Source organism: Ahaetulla prasina, chromosome 10 (assembly GCF_028640845.1).
Source record: "Ahaetulla prasina isolate Xishuangbanna chromosome 10, ASM2864084v1, whole genome shotgun sequence".
Lineage (NCBI taxonomy): Eukaryota > Metazoa > Chordata > Lepidosauria > Squamata > Colubridae > Ahaetulla > Ahaetulla prasina.
The window spans coordinates 11,952,776-11,980,722 of record NC_080548.1 but is presented as its reverse complement, the minus strand read 5'-3'; the positions used below and the strand labels follow the sequence as shown (position 1 = coordinate 11,980,722).

Here is a 27,947-nt window from a genome sequence, read left to right as displayed (position 1 = left end):
ACCTCAAGTTTCAAATGCTGGTAAGAGCTGTCAAACACTTCAAGCCCTCCCTGCAAGAGAAAGTGACGCCTCACAACTAGGCTTTATTTAACAAACCAAAAGATGAGGCACCAATGGTGGTTTCTCTTTAATCTTGAAGGAACACAAAAATTAAAATGACATACAAGGGAGACGAAGGGAAAGGGAGAAGAGATTGTTGAATTCCCCTTGCAGGAACAGAGAGAAACCATCATCTTCCTTGGGCTTCTGCGTTTGTTCCCGTCCCTTCTATACCATGCAGGCCACGTTGACAACTGGGGAAACTGAGGAAACTGGGCCAGCACAAACCAGAGCAGAGATCTCTCCGCTTGTTCTGCAGGGGCCACATTGCTTGTTCTCTGGGGCCACATTGCAACTCAGTGGCCCCAGAGGAGCTGAGCGGTGGTGGCAAGAGGCAACTGACCTGTCCCCACATAGCCCCTTGTGTTATTTGGTGCAGAAGGAAGCCGAAATGCAGTAGAACATGGAGATGGTGAAGGAGGCTGCAACCCTTCTGACTGCAAATGTGTGCAGAACCTAATTTAGCAAAACAAACCACATTCTTAAAAAAAGATAAGCAGAAAGGAGTGGAAAGGATGAGCCAGGATTCCCTTTATGTGTTATGTCTTACTTGCAAAGTTTTTTTTTTAAAATGGAAACATTAGGAATGATATATGCACACACTTGTAGACCGTTAGGGTGGTACAGCTCATTTTACCATCTCAGAATTTGACCCCTACTTTCTGGTGATATTCAGTGGCAAGACTGGACATGAGCATTTTCTCTATCCATTAGCACCTTCAAGTGCAGGTCAGACAGCTGCAGAAGCCATTCCTTTGAAACAGGAGAAACACAAATGAGCTGGAGAGGAATATTTTGTTTTCCTGGCAAGGATAGGAGGCTCAAGACATTCTCCTTTTCCATCACCACTTATTACCTGTGTGAATAGGAGTTGCCCTCAGCTCACAAATCAGGTTCCGATTGAGATGCCCCTGCAAACTGGAGATCCTTTGCTGGGGGGGGAGGGTGCACAAAGAGGCCAGGCCTCTTCCTCTGCCCAAACCGTGTATCCTTTTCACTGGACGATCCTGCTTTGCCAAACAGCCACGCTCATGCCATCTCCACAAGTCCATCTTCCGAGAAGAGGAGCCAATTTTGCGGAAGGCATTGGCAATGCTGGCTGGATTACCAAGCATGGGGCATCCGAGGGAGCTGCAGTTCACACATATCTCAATTTAGCTGCCCCCAAAATGCAGTGGAACCTCAGTGGCTTGTTGGGTAAGCCTGTCTCTATCCCACTCACAAAAGCCATGAGGGGAAAGGGGAGATTGGTCCTAGTCCCGGGTCTTCTTATTGCTGTTGCCCAGTGAAAAGAACTGCATAGAACAGGGAGAAGGAAGGGCTCAAAGTCTGCACACAGAACTGGTGGCGGGGTTGACACACAAGACAAGACTAGCCCTTCACCAAAACAAAAGAAAGTGGGGGAGGGGGAGGAGTTCCTTTTGAAGTTGCATCTTCTCCCTGGCTGCCAGTCCTATGAGGCGCCCACAGGGAGGACTCACTGGAGCAAGGGAGAGAAGGAAAAGATACATTGCTGCTGTTCAACAGCACACTGCTCTGAGGCACAAGCCTGATCTCAAGGAGGAAACAAGGGACAATGGACTCAGGGAACCAAACAAGAAATTGGTGGGTGGGGGGAGAAGGGGCAGCAGGAGCACAATTCTGGCAATGTGGCACACACCAAAATCCAGCTTGCACTTGCTTGGTGTGACTGGGCAGGAACATAGCAGGCTAGAACAGCCATTGTCTGAGTACTGCCCAAGCTGTAAGTGGAATTGTCAGAGACTGTTCTCTAGAGAGGCCTACTGGCCGGAGCCATCTTGAGTCCACTCCCCTGAATCGCCATTTTCTCTTGATCCCAACAAAACAAAAAGGACCCCATGGGTCAGGATAAAGGCAGCGTGGATGATAGAACACAACAAAACAGTCCATAACACACAACGTGGAGTGATTCCTGGCGCAGTGGGTCCTCTCCACCACTTTTATCACTCCAGTCAGGGCAGGGATTGGCGGAGCAGCTGCCACGGTTACAAGCTGCATCTGGGGGACCGACCAGCCATGGCCCTTCAACACAACGCAACTCTTCCTCTTTTTGCTGATGGAAGCTTGGAGGAGAAGGTGTGGCACAGAGGGTGGCAAGCCGATAGCCTGAGCAGAGCAGAAACAGATTTTCTGCCTTGCCAGGCCTGAGAAAGCTGAGCCTGCCTGCACCACTAAAATAGTTCCAGTGAAATATGAAGTGGGATGGGCTGAGCATCGTGAGGGGAAGGATGCTTGATGGACAGTTCAGAAAACTGAACTATAAAACTTCTTTGAAAGTACTGTAATAGCCAGAACACCGGCTCTAAATACCTTTTGCTTTAAGCCTCTGGCTACCACGCAGTTCTTTGCCACAGCAGGCAGTTTATGTTTAGATTTTTTGTTTTGGGGTTGGGGGGGAAGCAGGGATAGACAGAACAGGAGAGAGGAGAGAATAGGGAAATACTGAAAGGTGACTGAAATAATAATCTGCAAGATTAGGATCTCAGCTGTACCTTAAAACCACTTGGTAACTTCACCCGCCATGTGGGAGAGAAGGGCCCTCTCCCCTCCCTTTGCACAGGAGGGGGGATAGCGCAGGCAGGAGGGGAAGGCTCGAGAAAGGAGACGAGTGACTGGTGAGGAGGTGGATTGCCATGGCTTCCAATTGCAGCCAACAGGTCAAGGGTTCAAGATCAAAGCTGGTGACCTCTGTCTCCTCTCCCTGCAACAGTCTTGACTAGCTCGGCTTAAATCCTGGGCAACAGCTTCTCGATGAAGTCTTTCACGGCCATCATCTCCTGCACAGATGGAAGAGGAGGGAAAATACTATTTTACTTCTTGAGGCCATGCTAGAGAGACAGACCCACCCAACCAACCAGCACCGATGCCTCCCTTCTTTGTCCCCAAGTCTTGGCATACCCCAAATATTAGCAGTTCAGAAACTAAATACACACATACCCATGATTCTAAATTTCTGCAGACATGTGCAGCAACCCAACACGGAGTTCAAGTTCAGCCTACAGGACACTGGAGATGTGGCTTTCTTAGAAAGCTGTAGTGTGTATTACATAAGAAAGGCTTCCCTCTTTCTGCCACAAAAAAGGATCCATTCCCAGCTGCTGCCAGCTGAAACTCTGAAGATCCAGGATCTAGGGACAGAGCTTGCCAGGGAGCATAAAGTACCTTAACCCCATTATCTCAGCATAAACCTTTTTGCTATCAGGCCCCAGCTATGAGAAGCGGAGCGCCTACCAACCAACCTGAGGGCAAGAGTTGTGCATCATTCTTGGGTAGGTTCTGAACTGGATTCTACTAGGATTCACAACCCCCTTCAGCTTCTCTGCAGTGAGAGCTCCGAAGCGCACTGGGATCATCGGGTCCATCTCACCATGGCACTGCAGAATGGCGATATCTTTGTTCACACCACTACTTGCTGCCTGCAGTCATCATGAGAAAAAAAAACAGCAGCAGCATGTAAGCTGTGAATCACCCACAAACAGACATTGGTATCTTGCCATGGTCATTGTAAAGGACTGGTTCCATCCAACAGACCTTGGCCCGTCTCCCCCCTGCCCGCCCCAGTTCCAAAAGAGAGGTTAGGCCACCTACCTGAGGGAAGGTCCTGTGCAGGGGGAGCCAACAGCTGAGGGCCACAATGCCAGCCAACTGGTGAGAGCAAGTGAGCGCTGTGTAGAGGGAGAGGGCGCCGCCCTGAAGCACAACAATATCAGAAAACTGCTCAGAGCTGATTCCAGTAAGGGTCTTCTCCCAAAACATCCTTCCTCCTCTAGTGCTGTCCACCCCACTCCACCCCACCCCCGCCATTTCAAATCAAACAATGCTGTCCCCAATATGGGCCTAAAGAAACCCTTCCCTTCCAATTAATTGCTTAACAGAATCTCATAAATGAAAAAATCATTAGCTGTCTGCAAGTTGAACCTTTCTACAGGGAAGTTGACTGAGAGTATTTGACAACAGAGTGTTTGCCCAAAAAGGAAAATAAACAGAGTGCTAAAAATCTAACTCTAAATGTCCAACTCTATCCCTAACTTAGAGGGCAGATGCTTTTACAAAGTGTAAATGCATGTCTTCCAGGAGCTTAAGAATTAGAAGCTTCTTTTATCTTTTTTTCTGAGATCCATGGATTAATCAGGAGATTTAAATACAGCTTCCGATTTCCTTCCAACCTCTTTGATTCTGATACCAGATTTTTCATTATTTCCATATTGCTCCCATGATTACTATTTTTCCTCTCTCTGGGAACAAAAAGAAATGCAAGGAGAGGGATAGTGGGTATATGAAAAAAGAATTTGTGGGAGAGGAGGAAGTTCTCAATTTAATTTTGAACTAAAGTATGAACTATGAAGTGCTGCGCTTGTATTAGAATTCCCTTTTTATGGCCCTGTAATCAAACAATTCAATTCTTTAATTAAGGTAAAGGAAGGTACAGGAGTCCTGGAGATTTTACTCTGCCAGTCATTGCCGGCAATAGGGTGCTCATCTCCGTTTCAAGGCCATAGAGCCAGCGCTTTCCGAAGACATTTTTGCAGTCATGTGGCCTGCATGATGTCATGGAGCGCTGTTACCTTCCCACCAAAGTGGCACCTATTTATCTACTTGCATTTATATGCTTTCCAACTGCTCGGTTGGCGGGAGGTGGGGCGAGGACAGGATCTCACCCTGTAGCCTGGAGCTCAGGTCTCGAAACAGGGTCTTAACCGCTGAGCCACTGTGCCACTCCAATTCTTTAATTAATGTGACTATTACATCACTATAATTTAATTTTTTATCTGTTCTCTTTTTTTCCTTTTTCATGTGACTCTACCTCTTTTTGCACTATTGTTGACACTTGGTCTAACAAAGCTGCACGTGTTTTTTTCTTCCAATAAAGCAGCAGGACTCAAAATAAGGATTTGGGGAGCAACTTTGGGCTCTCAAATTTTTTTTAAAAAAATCTTGCTTTCTTCCATTTTTGGTGCAGCTATGTGATCAAGATGAACATCCTAAAGCAGAGTTTCTTAAGCTTGGCAACTTTATGTAGACTTCAACTCCCAGAATTCACCAGCCAGCCTGAGAAATACTTTCCTAAAGGAAATGGGTCATCTCCATTCCCTGTCAAGGGGGCTTCCCGGGCGCCTAGAAACCAGACCTGAGGTGTCTACTCTTAGTCAGCATAGAAACCTGCCTCCTCCACACCCCATCAGTTCCCACCTGTGAAAAGCCTCCCAAGATGATCCGGTTGGCTGGGATCCCATTTTTTACTTCATGGTCAATTACAGCTTTAACTGGAATGCAGACAGAGAAAAGAGACACATTCAGTTTGGCTGCAAGTTAACACAGAATTGGAAGTGCTTGTGAAGCAAACAGGCCTGTTAAATGGATTCATTTGTTAGAAATGCCCCTTCAAAAAAAAATCAAGCCAAAGGATCTACAGAATCGGCGCTCAAAGAACAGCGGTGCAAGTAAACGGGGAGTATGCTGTGAGAGACCATGGGAGATGGTGAGGGTGGGTGCCAAAGTCCACAGCAGCATTACAACCGCTTTGGCTTTGCAAAACAGCTCTGGAATTTGCCTTAGGAAGGAAGCGGTTTCAAATGACCCCACAGGGTAGAACTGTGACTCTCTTCTTCAGCCAGCCTTGAAGAAAGGAACTACTCTCTGGCCACACTGAATCTTAGAACTCCCTGGGAGGCTGCGTTATTTCCTCAGACAGCAACTTGCCAGCTGGAGAAGCCCTTGTTTAGGAAGGCATGTCTTTCATGGAGTACATACATTTCATTTGATGCTTTTACTTTAGCTCCTCTTACCTGCCTATTGGATAACTCTTCTCTTCCTTAGTTGTTACCATGCAGCATATTAATTCTGGTTTGTTGCAGTGAGCAACGTAAGTAGAGGGATGGGGGGAAGCGCTGCTTTATATGAATACATGAAATAAGCAGAGATTGAGAAAGTTCCAGGTGTGCAAATCGAGACTTCTTGATTCTCCCTTTCCTGCCACCATTAGCCTTTACATTTATCAAAGAAGGGCTGTAGCTCAGGGGGAAATGACATGGTCTCGTGGAGAATAGCCCAGATTCTGTCTTCTCATCTCTGTCTTAGATCTGGGAAGGTTTCCAGTTAGGAGAAGCCTTTCTCCAACCTGGGGCCCTCCAGGTGTGTGCAATTCCCAGAAAGTATGGTCCACAGACAAGAGCCAGGGTAGAGACCGACTGCTTTAAAGAGCCACAGATACCATGCGGTAGGCAATGTTTTTGGCAGTCAGGGATTGCACCGTTTACAATTTATTTTTTTCCTGGGCTCCAAGAATAGTGGAAGGTACTGTATTACCATTCTGAATATTATTGCCACAGTGTTGGCTTTTTCCTTAGGAAGGAGCTCTAATGGCATTCATCTTTTCTTTTTAGTCAGCTCATTAAGTGCATTAAAATCTTAATGCAGTTATTTTTGCATAATTCCATATGCACATCCCAAAACAAAAACAATTGCAACATTGAATTTAGTCAGAATAATCCGCAAGTGATGCAGGACCCACAAAAAGGAGACTCTGGATAATCACTAGGATCATCTGAACTGCCCAACCTGGGTGTAAATTATTTGAGATATGGGCCTGACATAATTAAAGGGATTTTTTTTTTCCTAAAAGCAAGGTTATACATGCACCAAGGCAAATTGGATGCCCTCAAGCCCCTAAGATTTATTTTGTTTTTCTATTCAGATTTATGATCTGCATGTCTGCACATTCCCAAGGACTGCTTATGTTCTTCAAAAAGTAGCCTGCAGAGGAGGCCGAGTGTTCACCCAGCTAGAGAATTCTCCACATCTGGCTTCTGCAATGTACAAGGAATTAAATTTTCCAGGCCATTTTGCTGGCTTTACTTTTTGAGTGAATTAGGCAGTAACTGCAAAAGCAGAAAGGGTTCTGAGTTCTTTTTTAGCCTTGGGAAACGACCCCAACCGCCTTTCTTGGTTTCCTACCACTGGAAATTATGATTAAGAGAAATGTGGGCCGACTCGGAAGATGCCCAAGGAAACGCCTCTCTTACTATTCTCAGCAGCTTTTTTAATTCCATTTTCATCTTCTGGTGCATCTGGACTTAGCCCCATTAAATCAAACCTGAAATGGGGAGAAAAAAAGGAAAGACTATCATTGTCATGATCTTCTAAGACATTCATCTGGGGGCAAGTAAAGGCCCTGGGGCTTAGCATTATGGTGCAGTGGTAACTTGGCTCTATGGAACTCCAGCAGCAGCATTTGGAAACAGGGGCAAAATTCTGTCTACCTCTCAGCGTCGTTCATCTGACTTCCATTCCACCAGGTCTTAAAAAAAGCATAAAATGACCAACTCCATTCTACGTTTGGGTGAAGCCATGCCAGATTACAGGACTGTAATCAGGATTGATCTGATATGGCGTGTGAGAATAGGGTCCGTGTCACTGCCCAGAATTGAAGCTAACAGCTACAACAACTTCTAATCCAAAACGTTAGGATTGCAGTTCCCCCCAGCTGGCCATGTCATGATATTTCTGTCATATCAGGAAGGTAGCAGTTTGGAGAAAGCTTAATTGGAAGCTTTGTAGCAGGCAGTAATTTGAAAAAAGGCCAAAAAGAACAAGTGAAAATAAATACAACTCTACTAAGATTATAATAAGGCTGTGTAAGAAGGCCATATTTACACCACACGCTTAACCCTAAGTGAATATTTCCATGAGTAAAGTCCATGTATTATCTCCAAATTTGCACCAACCCATGAGTCTACTGCCTTCACCTTTTCCCTAACCACTTCTCCAGGGTCTTTTCCCGCTGCTCCTAAGGGCAGGAGAAGAGCTTGGCTGCTAATAATGCAAGGAATATTGTTTCATACTAACCAGGAAGGCATAACCATCTTCATGTTGAGAGTGACAGGGATCCTGGGTCTGCAAAGAGAGACGGAAGATGGGGCATAATTCTAATAGGACCACAGGTAAGAAGGGTAAGGAATTAAAAATGATAAAGAAATATCAAAAGATCATACTTTTAAAAAAGTAACACCAACGTTCTTGGAATTCTTCAAAGCTATGCACTAAGTCAACAAGAGCAGTTTAGATCAATGCTACAGCCTAGACCTAGACCTTCCCCCTAAAAGTTGGGAATACATTTTGTGGTCAGATCAGGGTTGTAAAAGCAAAAGAAAGCAAAGCTACTCTCCTTCTCTCCTATTTCATTTAGAGTCCCTGCTCAATCAAGCAGTGTTTGGTGTGGTTGCCTAGTAAACTACCTTGGGATCTGACCATTAGGGGACTGACTTGATCCTGAGCTTGGCGCTTTTGCTAGGAAGCAGCTAAGAAACACATCACCATTTCTTTCTACTGATTCTGCCCTCAACCACACTGACTTTGGAACTGGGGAGTATCTGCCTACTGCCCATCACCGAAGCTCAAGCAACAGGATGGGCAGCAAGACGGCCCAAGATGTGCTGCAAGAACCACCAGGACAATGTTCTAAGGTAAGAGATGTGCATCGAGAAAGGCAAGAGGGTTGGTGGTAGGTTCAGGCACAGTTCTGCATACTTTCCTAGAGCATCTCCCATATTTACTGTGTGTGTGTGAGGATGAAGCAGCCTGTGCAGTCCCTTTGAAGGCCCTAACTTATTCTGGCCTTGAAGTTTGGCTGTTCAGGGTCTGGAGATATTCAGGTGGGAAATGCCTTCCTGCTCATTATTGGGTACGTCGACTTCCTGTCCATTTCAGTGGATGAATCTCAATCTCACTTGCTAACAAGGTCTCACGTTTGGAATTCTGTACGTGGCCAAAGATAGAGCTGGGGCTCAGCTCGGGCTTTGTGACGGTTTGAATTCTGGATCCCTAGTAGCTGTTAATAGGGAGAATACAATGTCTAAGCATACATAATCAGGATAAATTATTAATGAAACTTCTTGGCGCAAATTATGTCACCCCTTGCACATACTTCCAGCCAGTGAACTCAAGCCTAAAAGAGGTCAGAATAGGTCTTTTTTCTCTCTCACTCTATTAAGGAAGTTAGGAGTGAAAAAAAATGGAAGGTTCAGGAACAGGCAATAGGGTCAAAGGGAAAATAGCTATAGCTCAGTATTTTAAACATTACTTTGCAGACTTCTACGAACTACACAGTAGTAAGCAGCAGGGAAGCATGGGAAAGCCTAACAGATCAGAGTGGTGCAATAAAGCAGATATCAGAAGTATATGCCAATTTCTAAGCAACGTAATACCTCGGCTTGTTATTACTTTGCTTGCAACCTGCAGTTCTCTCACTCGCCGATACTATTCTCTCCAGATTTTGCAACCCTCTTTTCAAACAGCAACATCTAGCTCTGCCCACTATCAAACTTTCTATCTTTGGATTAAGATAAAGTTCTAGTATACCACAAGATTATGGTGAATGAGTCTCTTGGTGGTCTTTTATTGTTTTTTAGGTAGTGGTGGCTACAAGCATCTATTATTACTGTTATGGTTGGTTGCACAGTCAGCCAGATGTTTAGACTGGATTTGGCATTTTTATCCACCTACTGGTGGATAAAAGGACCTGGGATAGGCAGATGTTGTGGTTTGAAGGTATTAATATCACTATATAACAATGCATTGTACATAACAATGCATCTACCAGATCTTCAGCTGGTGCTGGCCTTCATTTGCATCAAGTTCTTCCCAGGAACCTAGGATGCCCTAAGGTTTTCTTCTACTTCTTGTGCCATATCCATCATCAGATGTTGGCGATCATGTTGGCAATCCTGTTTTTATCAACAGCCACATTAAAAAGTGCTGCTGAGTTTTGTCCAAACCAGTCCCTCAGGTTTTGAAGCCATGATGTTGTTCTTCTGCCTGGACCACGTTTGCATTCAATTTTTCCCTGGAGGGTTAAGTGAAGGATGCCGTATTTTTCTGGGTGTTGCATCACATGTCCAAAATATTCTAACTTTCACTTTTTAATGGCTTTGATGATTTCAATTGGCTTTTCCAGGCAGCTTATCACCTCATTTCTGATTTTGTCAACCCAGCTTATACATAACAGCTGTTTGTAAATCCACATTTCAAATACTTCTAGTCTCTTCAAGTGGTTTTCTGTCAGAGACCAACTCTCTACTCCGTAGAGCAGGATAGAAAAGATGTAACATCTGACAAGCCTGATTTTCAGTTTTAGGCTTATGTTGTGACTGCAGAAGACCTTTTTCATTTTGAAGAATGAAAAAAACCTAATGTATTAGGGAGAATATTTCAGAATCCAGTATTTGAGAATCCAAGCATGTTACTGTTTTATAGTCACTCTCTGTGGGCAACATTAGGTTACTGCATTTTTTGTAATGATGGTTATGTTGATTGTACACTGCCCTGAAAGCCATTGAATGAAGGGCAGAAATATTTTACTGAAAAGCAATGGTAGGAAGCTCTTTTCAGCGCAGTAGCCACATTTCATCCCTCTGCCAAAAGATACAAGAGGTGTGCCAGTGATAGCATTCAAATCATAGAACAGGTGCTTTAATGTTTTCATCCCTGAGAGAAAATCAGCAAATTGGGGGTGAAGTTCAGTGCTTTACAACCTGCATTTTAAAGGCAGAATAACAGTGATACTTACGCATGAGGGCAGATGTATTTCACGTAAGGGAGCCTGATGGAAGACAGAGCATCAGCCCAGCTGTGCCTGAAAGGGGAAGGGCAGAAGAAAGCAGGTCAAGTCACCATCCAATATAAACATGAAAAGGCAAATATTTTTCACTGCCCCATCCCAGAGGCTCTTTCTGCTAAAAAAAAAAAAAGCAGTTGGGAATATGCTTATATCTGCCAACTGTGATAAGGATCTGTGCCTGATTTTTCCAAAGACTCAATATAATTCCCAAACACTGCATCAGTGAGGACAGCTTGGTACAGGAGTTCATATCCCCATATCAGTGCAACATTCAGATATACAAATAGTCCTTGACTTCTGACCATTTGTTCAGACACTTCAAAGTTACATTGGTACTGAATAAATGGTGGCTACTACTGGTACTCAAGAGTTCCAGCCATCTCAGCAACCCATCACATGACTGTGATATGGGTGCTTGGCAAAACATTTGCACAACCAGCTGCTTGCCAAATGCCCTGTGATCACATGACCACCATTAGCAACCCTCTATGCCAGCATCTCCAGAAAGTCAAAGGGGAAGCCGGCAGGAAAGATCTCAAATCGCTGGGTTATGTCTCCACCACCAGTGCACTCTCCCGTAGCCCTTGTCTGCTTGCTCCAGCCACTCATACCCCCACACCAACTCAAGCAGTACCTCTCTTCCAGAACCACATGGCACCTCATGAACTCTCTTTTACCTTTACCTCTTTTACATTTGTATAGTCTCAACCCTCCTTGACCCATGCAGCACCTCTTTTGCACCCTCCCAACCCACACCTCTCACACTCCCCATGTACCCTGCCAATCTGTACAGTTCTTCTCACCAATGTTTTGCAGTTAAAGATAAAGGTAAAAGTTTCCCCTGTCCACTTGTATCTGACTCTAGGGAGCAATGCTCACCTCAAGTTTCTTAACCAAGGGAGCCAGGATTGTCTGAAGACCCTTTCAGTGGTTATGCGGCCAGTATGACTATATGCCAAGGCGCAGGGAATGTAATTATCTTTCCACCAAAGTGGTACCTATTTATCTGCTCACGCTTGCATGCTTTCAAACTGCTATGTGGACAGGAGACTGCTAAGTGGGCAGAAGTTTTATAGTTAAACTGATGTAAATGAGGAAATGGAAATAGTCTGTCTCCCATAAGACTCCTGTTCTTCATCCTTAATTTTTAAACAAGCCAACAAACAAAAATGCCACAAAATTTGTCCATTTTAAAATCAAATTGGATTGTTGGGGAGCTCCATTGGCCCATAGTTGCTAATTCCTGCACTAGATGGACCAACAGCTTCCAAGGTTCTTTTCAATGCAAAAACTAGGTTCTAAACCAGGGGTGCTATTCAGCAGGTTCTGACTGAATTTTGAATAGTTTGGAGAACCAGCAAATACCACCTCTGGCTGGCCCCAGAGTGGGGTGGGAATGGCGATTTTGCAGTATCCTTCCTTTGGAGTGGGATGGGAATGGAGATTTTGCAGTATCCTTCCCCTGCCATGCCCACCAAGCCACACCCATCAAGCCATGCCACGCCCACCAAGCCATACCCACAGAACCAGATAGTAAAAAAAAAATTGAATTCCACCACTGTTCTAAACTCTAAAGTCATCAACTCCATCTCAGTATCTTCTCATTCCAATCCTTTAATATTCTGCTCCCTATGTTGGCTACAATACAGACATTTCACATTTACCTCTAGTTCCTGATTTACCCAATCCAAGTTTATGAAATGCAGAGGGGTTTTGCCTCCCCAACTCCCATTACCCACTCCCATTACCAGCATAGCCCAGATACAGCCCAGATTTCCCCAATACTCACCCTGTGTCACCAAGCCCGTGCAAAAAAATGACCTGCAAAGTCAAATAGAAAATAAGTACATTAGCCGGCTCAGCAAGTGAGAAAGTGCTAGCAAAGCTACTGTAATCAGGAAGCGTTCTGTGAGGTCAATTAGTTGCAAAACAAAAAAAACAGATTACACAGAAGGGAAGGAGGAGTCAACCTAAGGAAGTTAGAAGAAGATGAAAATGAAGATGTGTGTGTCCATTTGTGACCAAGGTACTATCCTATCATGATGCCTTTTCCCCAACAAGACAATTAACTGGGAAAAAATATGCAAATATATCTGTCAATATTTATTACATTTCACTAAATGAGCAAAGTTCCTTCATCAGGAATTTTCCACCAAAGTAAGATATAAAATGACTCTACCAGAGCAATAGAGAACAAGTTCCCTAAAGACCGTGGAAGTGGAGGTAGAAGCAGCAGGCAGTGCCTGATGAAATCCCAGAAGGCAAAGGAGCCATTTCCAGGAACTCTCAGAGGGTTACCAAGCTTTATTCACAGCACAGATCTTGGCATTTAGTTTGGTTCAAGTCACTTTTGAGTGTGATCAATGGTTTTTTTAATGGAAAAACTAATTTTGTGGATTCTATTATTGTGGTAGAAGAGAAGAAACGTTTGTATCTTTATGGGATCTCCCTCCCTTTTCTTGGTCACAAATCTCTGGGTTAGAAAATCATCTACCGCCTGAGTTTCATTCTTCGTATAATCCACTCCTTCTTCTTATCACTGTTGTTTGCCAAAGATATTTCAAATTCTCTAATCACTTTCCCTCCTATCTTTGAACCTCATCTTATCGATCAATACATATTTGAAGAAAGCATTTCAATATTTTAACATTTCTCGATGGAATTTCAGAGTAGCTGGAAGCTGACACTTTGATCATTCAAAATCCCATGAGTTCCAATAGCTGCAGAACACTCCAAAAATTCATACCCATTTCCTCAATATACAAAAGTTATAACTCAATTTTAAGTGTGTTATGTATTTAAATAATATTCTAGAAAAAAGGATACGGTCCCACTGCTGGAATTGTACTGCTGAATTTGATCAAAATCAGGACTCACAAATTTGTGGTATCTGCGCAATAGCCATACAAGAGCAGAATACAGTACAGTGTACATGGTTTACTATATGTACATCTCAGACTGTTTTGGAGAGGCCAATTTTTAAGATCCTGAAAAAGGAAGAGAAGGAATCTGCAGATTGGATAGCACTAACCATAGTCAGGAAGACACAATTTTAGTGCCAAGAGTGGCTATGTTCCTATCCACACACTCCTCAGGTTATATTGTGGAAGCAGAATTGTATAAAATAAGCCAATTTTGGCAAACATATTGGACCTTCAGTACTGTTCCAGCTGATTTTTAGACCTTAGATCTTGGGAAAGAGGAAAGCAAAATTCTCTCTTCCGCATTGCAAGCAATATATTTTCGGTGAGTTTGGATGGCACGAAGTGCCAGCAAGGCCAGCAATGGGACTGAAAATTAAAGAAGATTAAAACTCTTTGGAGTTTTGTAGCATTGGTTCAGTGCCACAGCACGGTGTTACCTACTACAATAATTCACCACACCAGCCCCACAAATGGAGCGGGGGAGGGGAAGAAGCAAGTTTTAGTCGATTATTACCTAATTAGTGCAAGAGAACAGCACTGAGGGCAACACAGTAGGATACAGCTGGACTAATTACCTGCCAGAGGCAACGGGGTGGATTTTGCACAGGTCCTACAAACAACATTTTACAGTTTATTGAAAAGGAAGGAAACCAATCTGATCTCCTTCTGTCGTCCCCCAACCTCCAGAAAAGCTGATACCAAATTCTTACCACCACCAGCATATCTTTCTCGGAAATCTCCATTATGGGGAGAACAATCCCTTTCCCTTCAGTATCAGCAGAGAGGATGGGCTAAAGGAGAAAAACCCATTAATTCCCTAAGCTTTCTGGATGCCAACAGATGGTAAGCCCAAAACAGCATGCCCTTACCGCTGCAGTCTCCCGCTCTGTCCCTGAAACGGTCACAGCATCAGCAAGGAGGGGGACAGACATGTTGTTACCGCACATACAACTATACAATTCACACCTGCAGAGGATGAGAAACACACAACCCATTAATTTATTTAAATCAGCCTCCTAGAGCTGGATGACTTCAGATACTGGTTGGGAATTTTGAGAGTGAAATGTCTATTCTAAACACTTCATTTACTTCTAAGTTTCAATGTAAGAAATACTCCGCAGCTTTTACCTTTTAGGAACTGAGAGCTGAACTGTAAATAAGTAAACCACTTTAGGAGCCAGAAGATTTGCAGCTTCCCATCAAATCCCTGCAAGTTCACTCTCAAACTCCTTCAGTTTTCTCTTGGTCCATAAACAAATGAAGAATAAGGCTTTGCTTTTTTAAAGTTGTTTTTATTTTTTCATTTTTAATGAAATCAGCATTTCCTGAGTAACAACTGTAACCCAGTATATTCATATTTTAAAAATGTCTTTGGCTATTAGACCAGAAAAAAATAAACTGCACTCAATTATTCTGAAAACAGTGCTTGTCTAGAAAATGTGCTTCACAAAGTCTTAACATAGTTCATACCAAAACCCAACTCAGTTTTGAAAATATTTTATAGTTCTCATACTAGCACGTTTTAATAATTTCACAAGGATACTGCTAAAACTCTTTTTAACTTAAAAGTTGTTTCAAATGCTAAAACAGAATTGCGCTACCTAAACCAAAAGAAAAATTTGCACCTGATGCCCAAAAACAGTAAATGTTTTAAAGCCCCATCCAAATGGGGCATTAAGGGCTTTTCTTTGTACAGGAATGTTAAAAATAACAGGAAAAGCACTCCAAGGTGTCTTAGTTTTCTCTGCAACTGGACAATGACCTACATGCTGGGATTAAGATAAGTCATAGGTATTAAACATTGCATGTTCTGCATATTTAGATTAGCTTTCCCATATTAGTACACTTGCTAGCATGTTGGTTGAGAATTATGTGTTGAAAGCCAACTGGCAGCTTCAGATTGGGAAACATTTTTCTAGACAGGCAATTCATTTGATGAATTAATTTTTTTAAGTATTTTAAATTAAAGGTTATTTTCCCACTTCTTGTATATAACTATAAATTGTAAATTAGGTATACATAGAAAGAACAATGAATGGTAATACTGTTGCAAAAGAAAAACATAGCTACACTAAGAAATATGTTTAGAATATACACACAGAGAGAGACTGTGTGTGTGTGTGTGTGTGTGTGTGTGTGTGTGTGTGTGTGTGTGTGTGCATGAGAATATACTAAGAATTGGTTGCCAAATGTTAGCTCTTGCTTCCCCTCTTTCCAGATTTATCTTAGAAACTCAAACTACTTCCAAATGTTTTCAACTGTTCTTTAGCTTATTTCAGCTGTGGCTGTAAAAACCTCAGAGTATACTACAAACAGGAAGAACAGCCTTTTATTTTAATGGAAAATAAACAGGAAGAGAACAGTATGCTAGGAGGTAAAAAACCCACTGAAGTCTAAACTGACTAATTTCATTTCATTTTCTTCATTATCTCAGACCAATAAAACACAAAAACGCAAAATGAAAAATAGAGGGGGGGAGGGAAGAAACCCTGAGTCAATAACAATAAGAAGGTATCACCCAAGTTCTGCAAGCCACAGTTTTTGCTAAAATAAGCAGTAAATGTACCTAATACTTCTGCCTTTGGTTTTCCCCACAATAACAATCCTGTGAAGTGGGTTGGGCTGAAAGAGAGGGATTGATCCAAAATCAGCCAGCAAGCTTTCATGCCTGTGGCAGGACTAACACACACATTTCATTCCTTATGTAAAATATAATCTGCAAAGAGCCAGCCTGCTGGCAGCAATTACCTCTAATGCTCCCCAAAGTATCAGGAATTACAATGAAAAAATCACTATGTGCCATTTCCAGATTTTTAGCTTGAATTACCCATTACAAAAGGTAAGTGAACAATCCGTTGGCTTCTGAAAGTCTAACAAATGTAGTGTGACTTCCTGACAAAAAATAGCAATCAAAGTGGCCCATATTCCAAAGCCGAAGCATTCTACCCCTAAACTAAGCACTGACCACCTTTTAAAGAAAGCCAACATGCAGTAATTTATTTTTCACCAATTTTATGAACGTGAGCTAGCAATAAGAATCAGAATAAAGTCCAGTTGATGAACAAGCTAAGGGAGCCATTATACATGTTTTTAGCATATGTCCTTCTATCCACACAGAGACACACCTATGGCACAGGACGCCTAAAACACTAACTTTTCTCCAGTTTGGAAATATTTTCCTTCCTGATTCTTATTTAGCTATTCACCTAGTTGACTACGACTAGGTGACCGGTTCCACGAAGAAAGGTTTTTCCATGGACTGAGGGGGCATGGTTTCATGTGCTGCCTCTCTCCCATGGATGGGGCTTTGCTTGTTTGTGTGGCCTGGTTGTGGCATGCTGTGACTTGGTGCCAGTCCACCAAGGGGGGTGCCAATCCACCAAGGGGGGACCCCTGGATTATGAGATACAATTACAATTCTATTTAGTAATCCCATTTACATATTTTTGGGGGTTTTTTGTGGGAGGTTTTGCCCATATGTTTTAAGAAAGCCTTCCCCAACTTGACACACTTCAGTTGCATTGGGATTGACACTCCCAGGGAATAAGGTGCTAGCTAGGAATTTGGGAGCTGTAGTCTCAACATTTCAGCATGTACGATAGATAGGATAGAGATAGACAGACAGACTCAGATAGGAGAGACAGATAGGAAGGATAGATAGACTAATAGACATACAAGTGTCTATTGTGTGTTACACAGTACCACATTAAAGAATGCTACCTTAGCATTTCAACAGACTTGGAAAGAAATGGGGTAAAGTCCATGAAATTACAAAATGCCATAAATTTGGCAGGAATGGACAATCTGGTGCCTTCAATATATTTTGGAGTATTACAGCCATTGACCCAGTGAGTAAACTCAACAGTAGACTTTGACTGGAGCTGGAGAATGTTACACTTGTACACAGCTAAAATAATAATGAAGACAAAACTCAAATACTTTGGCTACCTAATGAGAAAGAAGGACTCACTGGAGAAGAGCCTAATGCTGGGAAAGATTGAGGGCAAAAGAAGAATAGGACGACAGAGAACGAAGTGGCTGGATGGAATCACTAAAGCAATTGGCATGAGCTTAAATGGACTCCAGAGGATGATAGAGGACAGGAAGGCCTGGAGGGATATTGTCCATGGGGTCATGATGGGTCGGACACGACTTCACAACTAACAACAAAAATAATAATTTTAAACAGGCAAACTAATAAAAATATAAACTTCTCTCAATCTATTGGCCTCTTCGGATAATAATGACCAGAGTCCCAGCAACATTTTGCCTCCGATATGAACTCTCTTCCTCATGTAATACTTAAGTAATAAATGATTATTAGTCAACTGGACTGAGCAGCAATTTTATACATACAATATGAAAGTAAATAAATTAGCACCTTCCTCAACAGCCTCAGCTTCTCTCAGATCAATAGGATATTGCTAAGAAGCTTCTATTTGCAAAACATGAATGTACAATTCTCTATAATACTTTCACTTTTGAGGTACTGCATCTCAATGACTTTGCCATCATTGTGAAAAGCTTTTCTCACTTTGAAACCAGTACCAAACTAGGCACTACTCTACTCACGTGTCACTTCCAAGCTTAGGTTTTACCCACTTTGAAGAGAAGCTCTTATCAACCTCTCCTACAGAACCCTGAGAATCATCACAAGAGGAAGTCATTTACTTAACTTAGCTTAAAGACTGTTCATTTAAATATGGTTACATACACCCCAATGACCAAAAGATTAAAACAAACTTTTCTCCCATGCCCACCAAGTAAAGAGCACAGCTGTTTATATAATTGTACCCTATGACCATCATTTGTGTTGTAAATGTTCTACCTTGATGAAGGTATCTTTTCTTTTATGTACACCGTGTGCATATGCACCAAGACAAATTCCTTGTGTGCCCAATCACACTTGGCCAATAAAATTCTATTCTATTCTATTCTATTCTATTCTATTCTATTCTATTCTATTCTATTCTATTCTATTCTATTCTATTCTATTCGTGCTAATAACAATCCAGGCACACATGAAGAACTGAATGTCCTTATCATCACAGCACTACTACTGATGTAGCTGATAATAAGGAAAAAACAGTAACTACCCCAGATATTATCTAAAGCATATGGCTTGATCAGAAAGGCCATTTTCTTCCTGCCATCAAAAAGTCTTCTGTGATTTGTCTCTTGCAGTGCAGTCATATTATATTCTGGTTCTATTGCTGCTGGCACAGTCAGAAGAAGAGAAAAATATCACAGCCCGGAAAACAATACTGGAAAGGAAAACTCAGAAACTGGACAATCTATCTGAAAATCACTTTTTCCAGGATAGATAAAAGTTCTAGTCCCAGTGTGAGTTTTCTCTACAATGCAAAGCACTGGTGACATTCTTCACTTGGATCATCGACCAGCCAGCTCCCCCTTCCAATGTTCTTTACCTTTATTATAACCCCAAATCCTTCTCTTAATACAGCATAGATCAGACCTGGGCATTTTACAGTCCACAGGTCACATTGGGCCCTATCTGACCCATGTGGATTGCTTTTATTTTGAAGGCGAGTTCTTTTTAAAAAAAATTTACATACATGTGTATATGCACCTTCATAGCGCTATTGGTTCAGTCTTCCACAACAATCCCAGTTTCTGATATGCCCCTTGGAAAAATTAATTGCCCGTCATTGGTATAGACCCACAAGAAACTTAAACTAAAACATTTTTAAGACACAAGTCACTTCTTAGGGAACTTATCCATATATACAATTTCCACCCAACTCCAACACAATACAATAAGATGCTCTTCTAGATGTAATATGAATGGCATGATGAAAGGGATTGTGAGAGATTCACTAAGTGGTCCCTTGGCTAGGTCTATTCTGATTTGAAGTGTTAATTACTAATCTCAAAGTACATATCAAAAATATGTGTGCCAAGCAATGCACATACCGTTGAATATCCTTTGGAAGAAGGTAAGCTTTCATAAGCAACTTGTAATAATGGCAGAAATGGTGGAAAATCTTTGGATCTTAAAATTCAATCTCAGTGGAGGAAATGCCATCATCACAATTAACACCTGGGCAATTTTACTCATTAGATACACAACTGGAATAGGAGATTGCCTCAAGATGAACTAGAAACACTGGACAGAAGGATCAGAAAAATAATGACAATGAATCATGCCCTTCATCTGTGCAGCAATGTTGACTGTACTTTCCAAGGAGCACAGGTAGGCGTGTAATGTTGCAAATACACCAGACAGTTGAAAAAAAAAGGGCACTGAAATAGCTGAAGGACAGTGAAGAAGATGCACTGAAATCTAGTACAACATGAGGCTTTACTGAATACAAAGAAACAAAACTGATCCATAAGATCCACCACATGAAGAACCGAAAAGAGATATGTGGCAAGACAAAATATTCTATGACCAGTACATTAAAAAGAGCAGGCAGATAACAGCAAGACCTGGCAATGGCTGAAAGCAGGGAAGTTGAAGAAAGAGACAAGAGAAACTAATTCTGGTTGCACAAGACCAAGCCTTAAAAATAAATGCATAAATCCAGCACTGAGAAGATACCAGGCAAATGTCATGTCTGCAAAGAAGCTGAAGAAACAGTGAACCACCCAGTTAGCTGATACAAGAAGATCCTACAAACTGATTACAAACAAGAGAATAACAACGTAACAATAATAATCCATTGGAATATCTGCAAAAAAAAAAAAAAAACTTCTTGTCCCCAAGGAAAAAACTATTGGGACAAAGACAAAAAAGTTTGGATACTGAACATTACATCTGGAGATAGTAGAATAGAAAAGAAAGAATGGGAGAAAATAGAAGCAAAACTATTTGTGGCAAAAGAAAGCAAAGGTAGTACCAATAATAATAGGCCCCTTGGATACAATTGATGGACCTGATGGACCCTGGAAGGTTCCAGACGGAGCTTGAGCTATTCCCTCAGGATTTAGCCCACGACTCGGCTGGAGCTCTGGTCGCCGCCTGGGATCGGGCGGCGGCTAGTGCTCTAGATCGAGTCGTGCCTTTGCGGCCTCTGACCCGATGCCGATCTCGTTTAGCCCCTTGGTACTCCGAGGGGCTGAGGGAGATGAAGCGCCGGAAAAGACGCCTAGAGAGTATCTGGAGGGCCAGCCGCTCCGAATCTGACCGGACACTAGTTAGGTCTCAAATTCGGACCTATCTAGTGGCGATGAGGCTGGCAAAACGGGAGTATTTTTCCAACCTCATTGCATCAGCAGATAACCACCCAGCCGACCTGTTTAGGGTGACCCGTTCGCTCCTCCATCAGGGAGTGGTAGAGGATCCCTTAAAGGGTCGAGCTGAGGAATTTGGACAATATCTGTTTGATAATCTCGCTCAGATTCGGGAAGGGTTGGAAACAGATTGGGTAGATCCGGACGGGGTGGGGGAGGCAGGTCTTGATGTTATTATCTGGGATGAGTTTGATCCTGTGGCTCCTGAGGACATGGACAGGTTAATGGGGGGATTGAATGTGACCACATGTTTATTGGACCCGTGTCCCTCCTGGTTGGTACTGGCCACTCGGGAAGTGACACAAGGCTGGCTCCAGAAAATTGTGAACGCTTCTTTGATGGAGGGTGTTTTCCCTGCCGCCTTGAAAGAGGCTGTGGTGAGTCCCCTCCTCAAGAAGCCTTCCCTGGACCCAGCTATTTTAGCAAATTATCGTCCGGTCTCCAACCTTCGCTTTGTGGCAAAGGTTGTTGAGAGTGTGGTTGCACGACAGTTGCCCCAGTACCTGGATGAAACTCTCTATCTTGATCCATTCCAGTCCGGTTTCCGGCCTGGTCACAGCACGGAAACAGCCTTGGTCGCGCTGGTTGATGATCTCTTGAGGGCTCGGGACAGAGGTTGTTCCTCTGTCCTGGTCCTATTAGATCTCTCAGCGGCTTTTGATACCATCGATCATGGTATCCTGCTGCGCCGACTCAGGAGACTTGGAGTGGGGGGCACTGTTCATTGGTGGTTCTCCTCCTACCTCTCCGACCGGTCGCAGACGGTGTTGACAGGGGGACAGAGATCGACCCCGAGACGCCTCTTATGTGGGGTGCCGCAAGGGTCGGTTCTCTCGCCTCTTCTGTTCAACATCTATATGAAGCCGCTGGGTGAGATCATCCATGGTCTTGGGGTGAGTTGTCATCTATACGCTGATGATACTCAGCTCTATAGTTCCACCCCTAACCACCCCAACGAGGCTGTTGAAGTGATGTCCCAGTGCCTGGAGGCCGTACAGGTCTGGATGGGGAGGAACAGACTCAGACTCAATCCCACCAAGACCGAGTGGCTGTGGATGCCGGCGGCCCGGTACAGTCAGCTAATTCCATCACTGACCATTGGGGGCGAGCTATTGGCCCCCACGGAAAGGGCTCACAATCTGGGCGTCCTCCTGGATGCACAGCTGTCTTTAGAAGATCATATGACGGCCGTCGCCAAGGGAGCTTTTCGGGAGAAGGGCGGTATACAAATTAAAATATTATTATTATTATTATTATTATTATCAGGTTCGCCTGATACACCAGTTACGCCCCTTTCTGGATCGGGCTTCCTTATGCATGGTCACTCATGCCCTTATTACATCCCGCCTGGACTACTGTAATGCTCTCTACATGGGGCTCCCCTTGAAGGGTACCCGGAAACTCCAACTGGTCCAGAATGCGGCTGCGCGGGTGATAGAGGGAGCACCTTGTGGCTCTCGTGTAACACCCCTCCTGCGTAATCTGCACTGGCTCCCGGTGGTCTTCCGGGTTCACTTCAAGGTACTTGTTATCACCTTTAAAGCGCTCCATGGCTTAGGGCTGGGATATTTACGGGACTGCCTACTGCCACCATTAGCCTCTCACCGACCAGTGCGCTCTCACAGAGAGGGCCTCCTCCGGATACCGTCAGCTAAACATGTCGGCTGGCGACCTCCAGGGGGAGGGCCTTCTCTGTGGGGGCTCCTGCCCTCTGGAACGAGCTCCCTCTGGGGCTTCGTCAACTCCCCGACCTCAGGTCCTTCCACCGCGAGCTGAAGACGTTGCTGTTTCGAAGAGCAGGACTAGCGTGAACGTAGTTTTAAATTGGGGTTTTAAATCAGGGGTTTTAAACGGGGTTTTAAATTTGTATTTAAAAGTTTTAGGCCATCAATTGAATTAATTTTCTATTCTTTTTTGCTGTTTTATATGTATTATATGTTTTCTGTTGTTTTATTGGCTGTGAACCGCCCTGAGTCCTTCGGGAGATGGGCGGTATACAAATATAATAATTAATAATAATAATTAATTAATTAATAATAATAATAATAATAATAATAATAATAATAATAATAATAATCCCAAAACATCTGGAGCACCACTAGAACACCATCAGTATTGATAAAATCACCATCAGGCAATTGAAAAAGGCAGTGTTACTTGGAATAGCTTACATCCTGCAAAGATCTTAATATTATTAAACAGTAATATCTATCTATCCCATGCCCTTGGGAAGGCTTTCATAGCTGGCTAAAAATGCCTAATCTGGTCTAAACATCTCACTGACTGTGTGACCAACGATAGTATTTCTGAAGCCTAGTTGCAAATTAAAAAGGAAGTTACGATGAACTCAATCAAGGAAAAACCTTACATGATAGGTAGACTTAATTCTTCTGTGAAACAATGAATTTAATTATGCCTGATTTTATAATGGGTAACTAGCCTAGTATGTCAAATAGTAGGTGACAAGAAGCTGAGAAGCCTGAGGTACAAAATTGCAGGTATGTCCACAATCTCACAGACAAAGAACCGTGTTTTTCTCACTATTTCATGCCATTGTCTGATTAACAAAAGGAAGTCCAGGAGGCAACAAGTTTAATAATTACCCTTTTGACAAGTCAGGAAAAAACCTCCAGGTTCCAGAACACCTATATATCAAGAATCAAAGTTATGAGAACTCCAAATATTTGCTGCAATTTCTACGTACCAGATTGAATTACTACCATTCTCTTTTCCTTCTAGTCCTTGACTGTAAATTCAAGTCAATCAATTCCTGATCAGAATCACTAGATACTTATATTTAAGTCAACAAACAAGATAAGCCAAAAAAGGTTAAGACCATTTACTAAAAGTATAGGAAAAGATGTGAGAAATGTTTATAAAATATTGAAGAGTGGGGAATGTAGACATCTCTTTGGGAACACAAGAAAGTTTATCGGCAGTAAGCTTAACACACAGTAGAAAGAGAACTTGACAAAACATTTTTAATAAGCTTCTGAAATTGGTTACCACAGACTGAAGCATCAGTCACTAATTGGCGTGGCTTTTTAAAGAGATCAGATAAATTCATGTTCAAAGGCGGTAAAGAATTTCTGTCACAGTCAGTTTGTGAGATTCTGCAGCAATTTGGTTAGCCATACAATTGTTAAAAACAAAAAACTTGGAAAAGGAACTTGGCATGAACACTGCATGGCTCTTACATACCACCTTCATTAGAATGAGAATTAAATGAGTTAAAAAAGAATTATAGTTCTTTACCCAACTTTGCATGAAGAGGGAAGCAGTTCACAATTGTGAACAGAATTTCAATTGCATGGCCTGTTAACAAAAGGAGGCTACGCAATATTAATAATGCTTGCTTAGAAATGACAGTTCTCAGAGATGAGTTTGCTACAAGGCCCCAATGAACTCTTAATCCAAGGAATTCTAAAACAACAATTAGCTTCTTCATTAGATCTTAGATCTAGCTATCACAAAGTAAGTGAGCAAACTTCCAAAGAACTGAAAGCCAGCTCATTAGTTTATATTTTTCATGGCCTTAACAAAGGTACGATGATATTTACCCCGCAACAATTAAAACAATGTTTTAATGGGGATTTTATTATTTTTATTATCATCATTTTAATTATTCGGCCAATTATAATAAGTTTTTTAATGGATGTTTTTATTTGTATTTATATGTATATTTTTATCTGGTTGTTAACCGCCCTGAGTCCCTAGGGAGATAGGGCGGTATAAAAATACGATAAATAAATAAATAAATAAATAAATAAACAAGCTATTGTATTTTTAGGCTGCAAATATATAATATTTTTTATTCATCCAAAGGTGACATCAGAGAAGACTTCCTTGAAATTATGGTAAGAAAAAACCCCTTTTGAAAATAAGCTGATGCTGATATTTTAAGTATAACTATAATCAAAAGTAAATAATTTTAATATGGACTTCCCTTCCTCTGGTCCTTTTAATCAGTAAAAAATCATTGTAATACAGAAGTCAACAAATTTAAATTGTTTCATATAAAATGAATGGGTACCAGAAATCAATCGATACCATAAATGGCTTGGTTCACTTGTTATTGGGAAATGGAAAGAGGAACAAATGGTTCCTCTTAAACTTTCTCCACATGTTACCATATCGCTTCAATCTTTTGCCTGTTCAACATTAAATATATATAAAATATTTCTTAATAGAGAGCTATTATCCTTAGGTGGGAATAAATACTTCAAGAAAGGCTAATGCCCAAATTACAAATTTTGAAAAAGAACTGCTCAAAGTCATGAAAGACAAAACCAATAACCATTATCAGCCACAGAAACTCCAGTGGGACAGAGCCCCATGTTTAGATGCAGGATTAGATATTTATGAAGTTATATAATCCAGGCTTTATGTAATCAAATTTCTGCTGAAGCTGAAATTCAGCCACCTGCCCCTAAAACATGGAGTAGAAGTTTACATGTGCTTGTTATTTTTCCTTGGGGGGGGGGGGAGATATTGAAACATTTTTGTAAAATTGAGTTCAAATTAGATTCAGTGTTACACAAGATGGGGAACATCTATAATCAAATAGATGATAGCAACAGACAAAAGCGTACACATCCTGTATATATGTTTTAGAGGCATATGACTGCTATGAAAGATACAGTGCCAATCTAAAGAGAATTTGGTCCCATGCCCTAAGCATATTTCTATTCAACCTTTATGAAAGAACGTGGTGTCAGTTATGTACGAGCAAAATCATAAAGTAATTATATTATAAATATGATTTTCATTAAGCTATATTACAACTACAAAATACTGGTCTCACGTATAACCATGACAAAAGCACCAAAATAGGAAGTTCAGAAAGTTTTAAATTGACACATTCAATTATTTAAACATCTAGATTTATAAATAACTTACAACCAAAACTACTATTACTATCTTTATGACAAGAACATTAGATTATTTAAGTAAGCATTCAAATGCTTAACCTATACATACCCACACATTACTTTATTATGTTAGTTGTAAGCATTTGCTGGGCATTCAAACAGGTTAAATGTGTTTGTTAAATATAAACTTATTTTCTTAAGAAAAAGGTAAACATTATTACACGGACTGGTTATTATGTTTACACAAAATCTATGACTAGTCTTTATTTTTATAACCTTGCCTCCTCATGAGATTTGGAGATATCAAATATTCTCATATCTTTTGTGCTGGCCTAGTAAAGATACACTGCAAACCTGGTTTCTGTTTCTGCTTACACACTCACAACAATACACACCAGATATACACGTATCTCCTGGAAATCTGCTCTGTTTTTCTTAGAAGCCCTTTCTACAGTCCCCATCACTTTAAAAATGCTTCTGTGATGAAATCTGTTTTCTTTTATAGCATCAGATAATAACACCTTCCTTCATTGCCCATTAGGCATCACAATCGCTTTGTCCAAGGAAAGGCATACATACCAACCACTCAGGGCCACCAATGATGCTCCCCTGTGAACTCAGAAAACCACTTGGGTTTCAAGCTGAAATGTTCTGGTTCCTTGCCAGCCCCCCCCAAACTCTTTTCACACCTCCCCATCCCCTTAGAGAGCGACCAGCTGCAAGAAGGAAGCCACAGAGCTGCCTTCTTCAGACCTGCTTTGTGACCTGTAAAGTTTTAACAGGGCAAGTGAAAGTTTGGAGAAAAAACTTCTCGCCAATTCCAGAGGTCCTCTTCCTATCCAACCTGATGTGTGGCCTGCCTTGCCTCTCCAGTGCCCAGCTCCCCCAATACCCATCTTTTGCCCACTCGGATACTCTTTAGACCAGGGGTCACCAACCTTTCGGACCTCAGGGACCACTAAATTCATAATTTTAAATCCTGCGGACCACTAATATGAATTTTTAAAACGATAAATAGTATTTAGTGCAATATAAAAATGCAAATAATTTTTCTACGGACCACCAAAATTTTCTCGCGGACCATCAGTGGTCCACGGATCACTGGTTGGTGACCACTGCTTTAGACCAGAGGTCTTCAAACTTGGCAGCTTTAAGATTTGTGGACTTCAACTCCCAGTATTCTCCAGCCAGCTATGCTCCAGCTATAGAGCATAGCTGGCTGGAGGATTCTGGGAGTTGAAGTCCACAAGTCTTAAAGCTGCCAAGTTTGAAGACCTCTGCTTTAGACCTTGCTCATCCATCTACACGCTTTTCTCCTCGTTGAAGAGCAAACCAACCCCGCTTTCCCCGGTTTTGCGCTAAATAAAATCCTCCTTCTCCCTCCTTAAAAAAAAAGCCAAGCCGAAAAGATAGGGCAAGCCGGTGCGAGTTTAATAAATTTAAATAATAAATAAATAATAAGGCAACCTGGTTACGGCCTCTCCTCAGGATATCCCAAAGAAGAAAAAAAACCCTACCTTCCCCCCCACACCACCGCCGCCGCTCCTTCCTCAGTTTCCCCAACCCCTTCAGACACGCTTTCTCCCCTTTTTCCCCTCAGCTTCTCCGGCGTCTCACCTGATTTAAGAGAGAAAATCGGGGAGCTCGAAAGCTTTTCACACCCTTTTTTTTTTTAACCTGTCCCGGTTCGGTCGGCTCTAATAAAGGCATCGCCCGGCCCATCCCCACATCTCCTCCCACCCCGGGAGCATCAAGGACCCGGTGGGGGCCGCTCTGCCGTTTCCGCGCCGGGCCTCCTCGGGGCCCTTCCCTGGATCCGGGGACGCCTTTTTTCCCCTCATCGCCCCCACCCCTCAGGTCGCTCCTCCCTTCCCTTCCCCCACCCACTAACCGCCTCACACGGCCCTTGGGGGCAGCCTGCCCCGCCCCCTTCCCAATATTTCCCTCCCTTTTTTTTTTCCTCCTCAGTTTCGGACCGGAGGGAGGCGCGGACCCGTCCCGAACCTCCCGCCTTGACCTTCCTTCCCCGCCCTCACCTCTTTTCTTCCCGGCTCCGACTCTTCCGACCCGGCTTTCTGACTGAGGAGTCAGTCAGGCTCGAGCTCCCGCGCGCGCGCCCTCCTTTCTCTCTTCTTTCCCCTCCCCTCCCCCTCTCCTCCCTCC

The 27,947-nt window shown here is 42.5% G+C and overlaps 1 protein-coding gene across 5 annotated transcripts; it reads right to left on the bottom strand.

The window, feature by feature from the left end:
- Positions 1-114: 114 nt before the first annotated feature.
- On the bottom strand, positions 115-27,947 carry LYPLA2 (lysophospholipase 2). 5 transcript variants are annotated; one of them, XM_058195458.1, is made up of 11 exons: positions 27,821-27,947; positions 14,529-14,625; positions 14,235-14,450; positions 12,525-12,556; positions 10,685-10,750; positions 7,966-8,013; positions 7,143-7,213; positions 5,311-5,384; positions 3,709-3,810; positions 3,360-3,536; positions 115-2,897 (listed from the first exon to the last, which is right to left on the bottom strand). In XM_058195458.1, exons 2-11 carry the CDS (start codon positions 14,604-14,606, stop codon positions 2,847-2,849), a joined length of 915 nt encoding a protein of 304 aa, XP_058051441.1. In that variant the 5' UTR covers positions 14,607-14,625; positions 27,821-27,947; the 3' UTR covers positions 115-2,846. The 5 variants fall into 5 exon arrangements, with proteins under 5 accessions (XP_058051441.1, XP_058051442.1, XP_058051445.1 ...); XM_058195459.1 differs by lacking the exon at positions 27,821-27,947 and adding an exon at positions 27,402-27,619; XM_058195462.1 differs by lacking the exon at positions 27,821-27,947 and having other exon boundaries at positions 14,235-14,269; positions 14,370-14,450; positions 14,529-14,547.

Excerpts from the sequence above, each read along its gene's own strand:
- LYPLA2 (XM_058195458.1), bottom strand. The coding sequence starts at position 14,606 with ATGTGCGGTAACAACATGTCTGTCCCCCTCCTTGCTGATGCTGTGACC. Across the intron at positions 7,214-7,965 it reads AAGATGGTTATGCCTTCCTG|GTTTGATTTAATGGGGCTAA; the intron begins GTTAGTATGAAA and ends TCCCCATTTCAG. Across the intron at positions 3,537-3,708 it reads TGCACAGGACCTTCCCTCAG|GCAGCAAGTAGTGGTGTGAA; the intron begins GTAGGTGGCCTA and ends TGATGACTGCAG.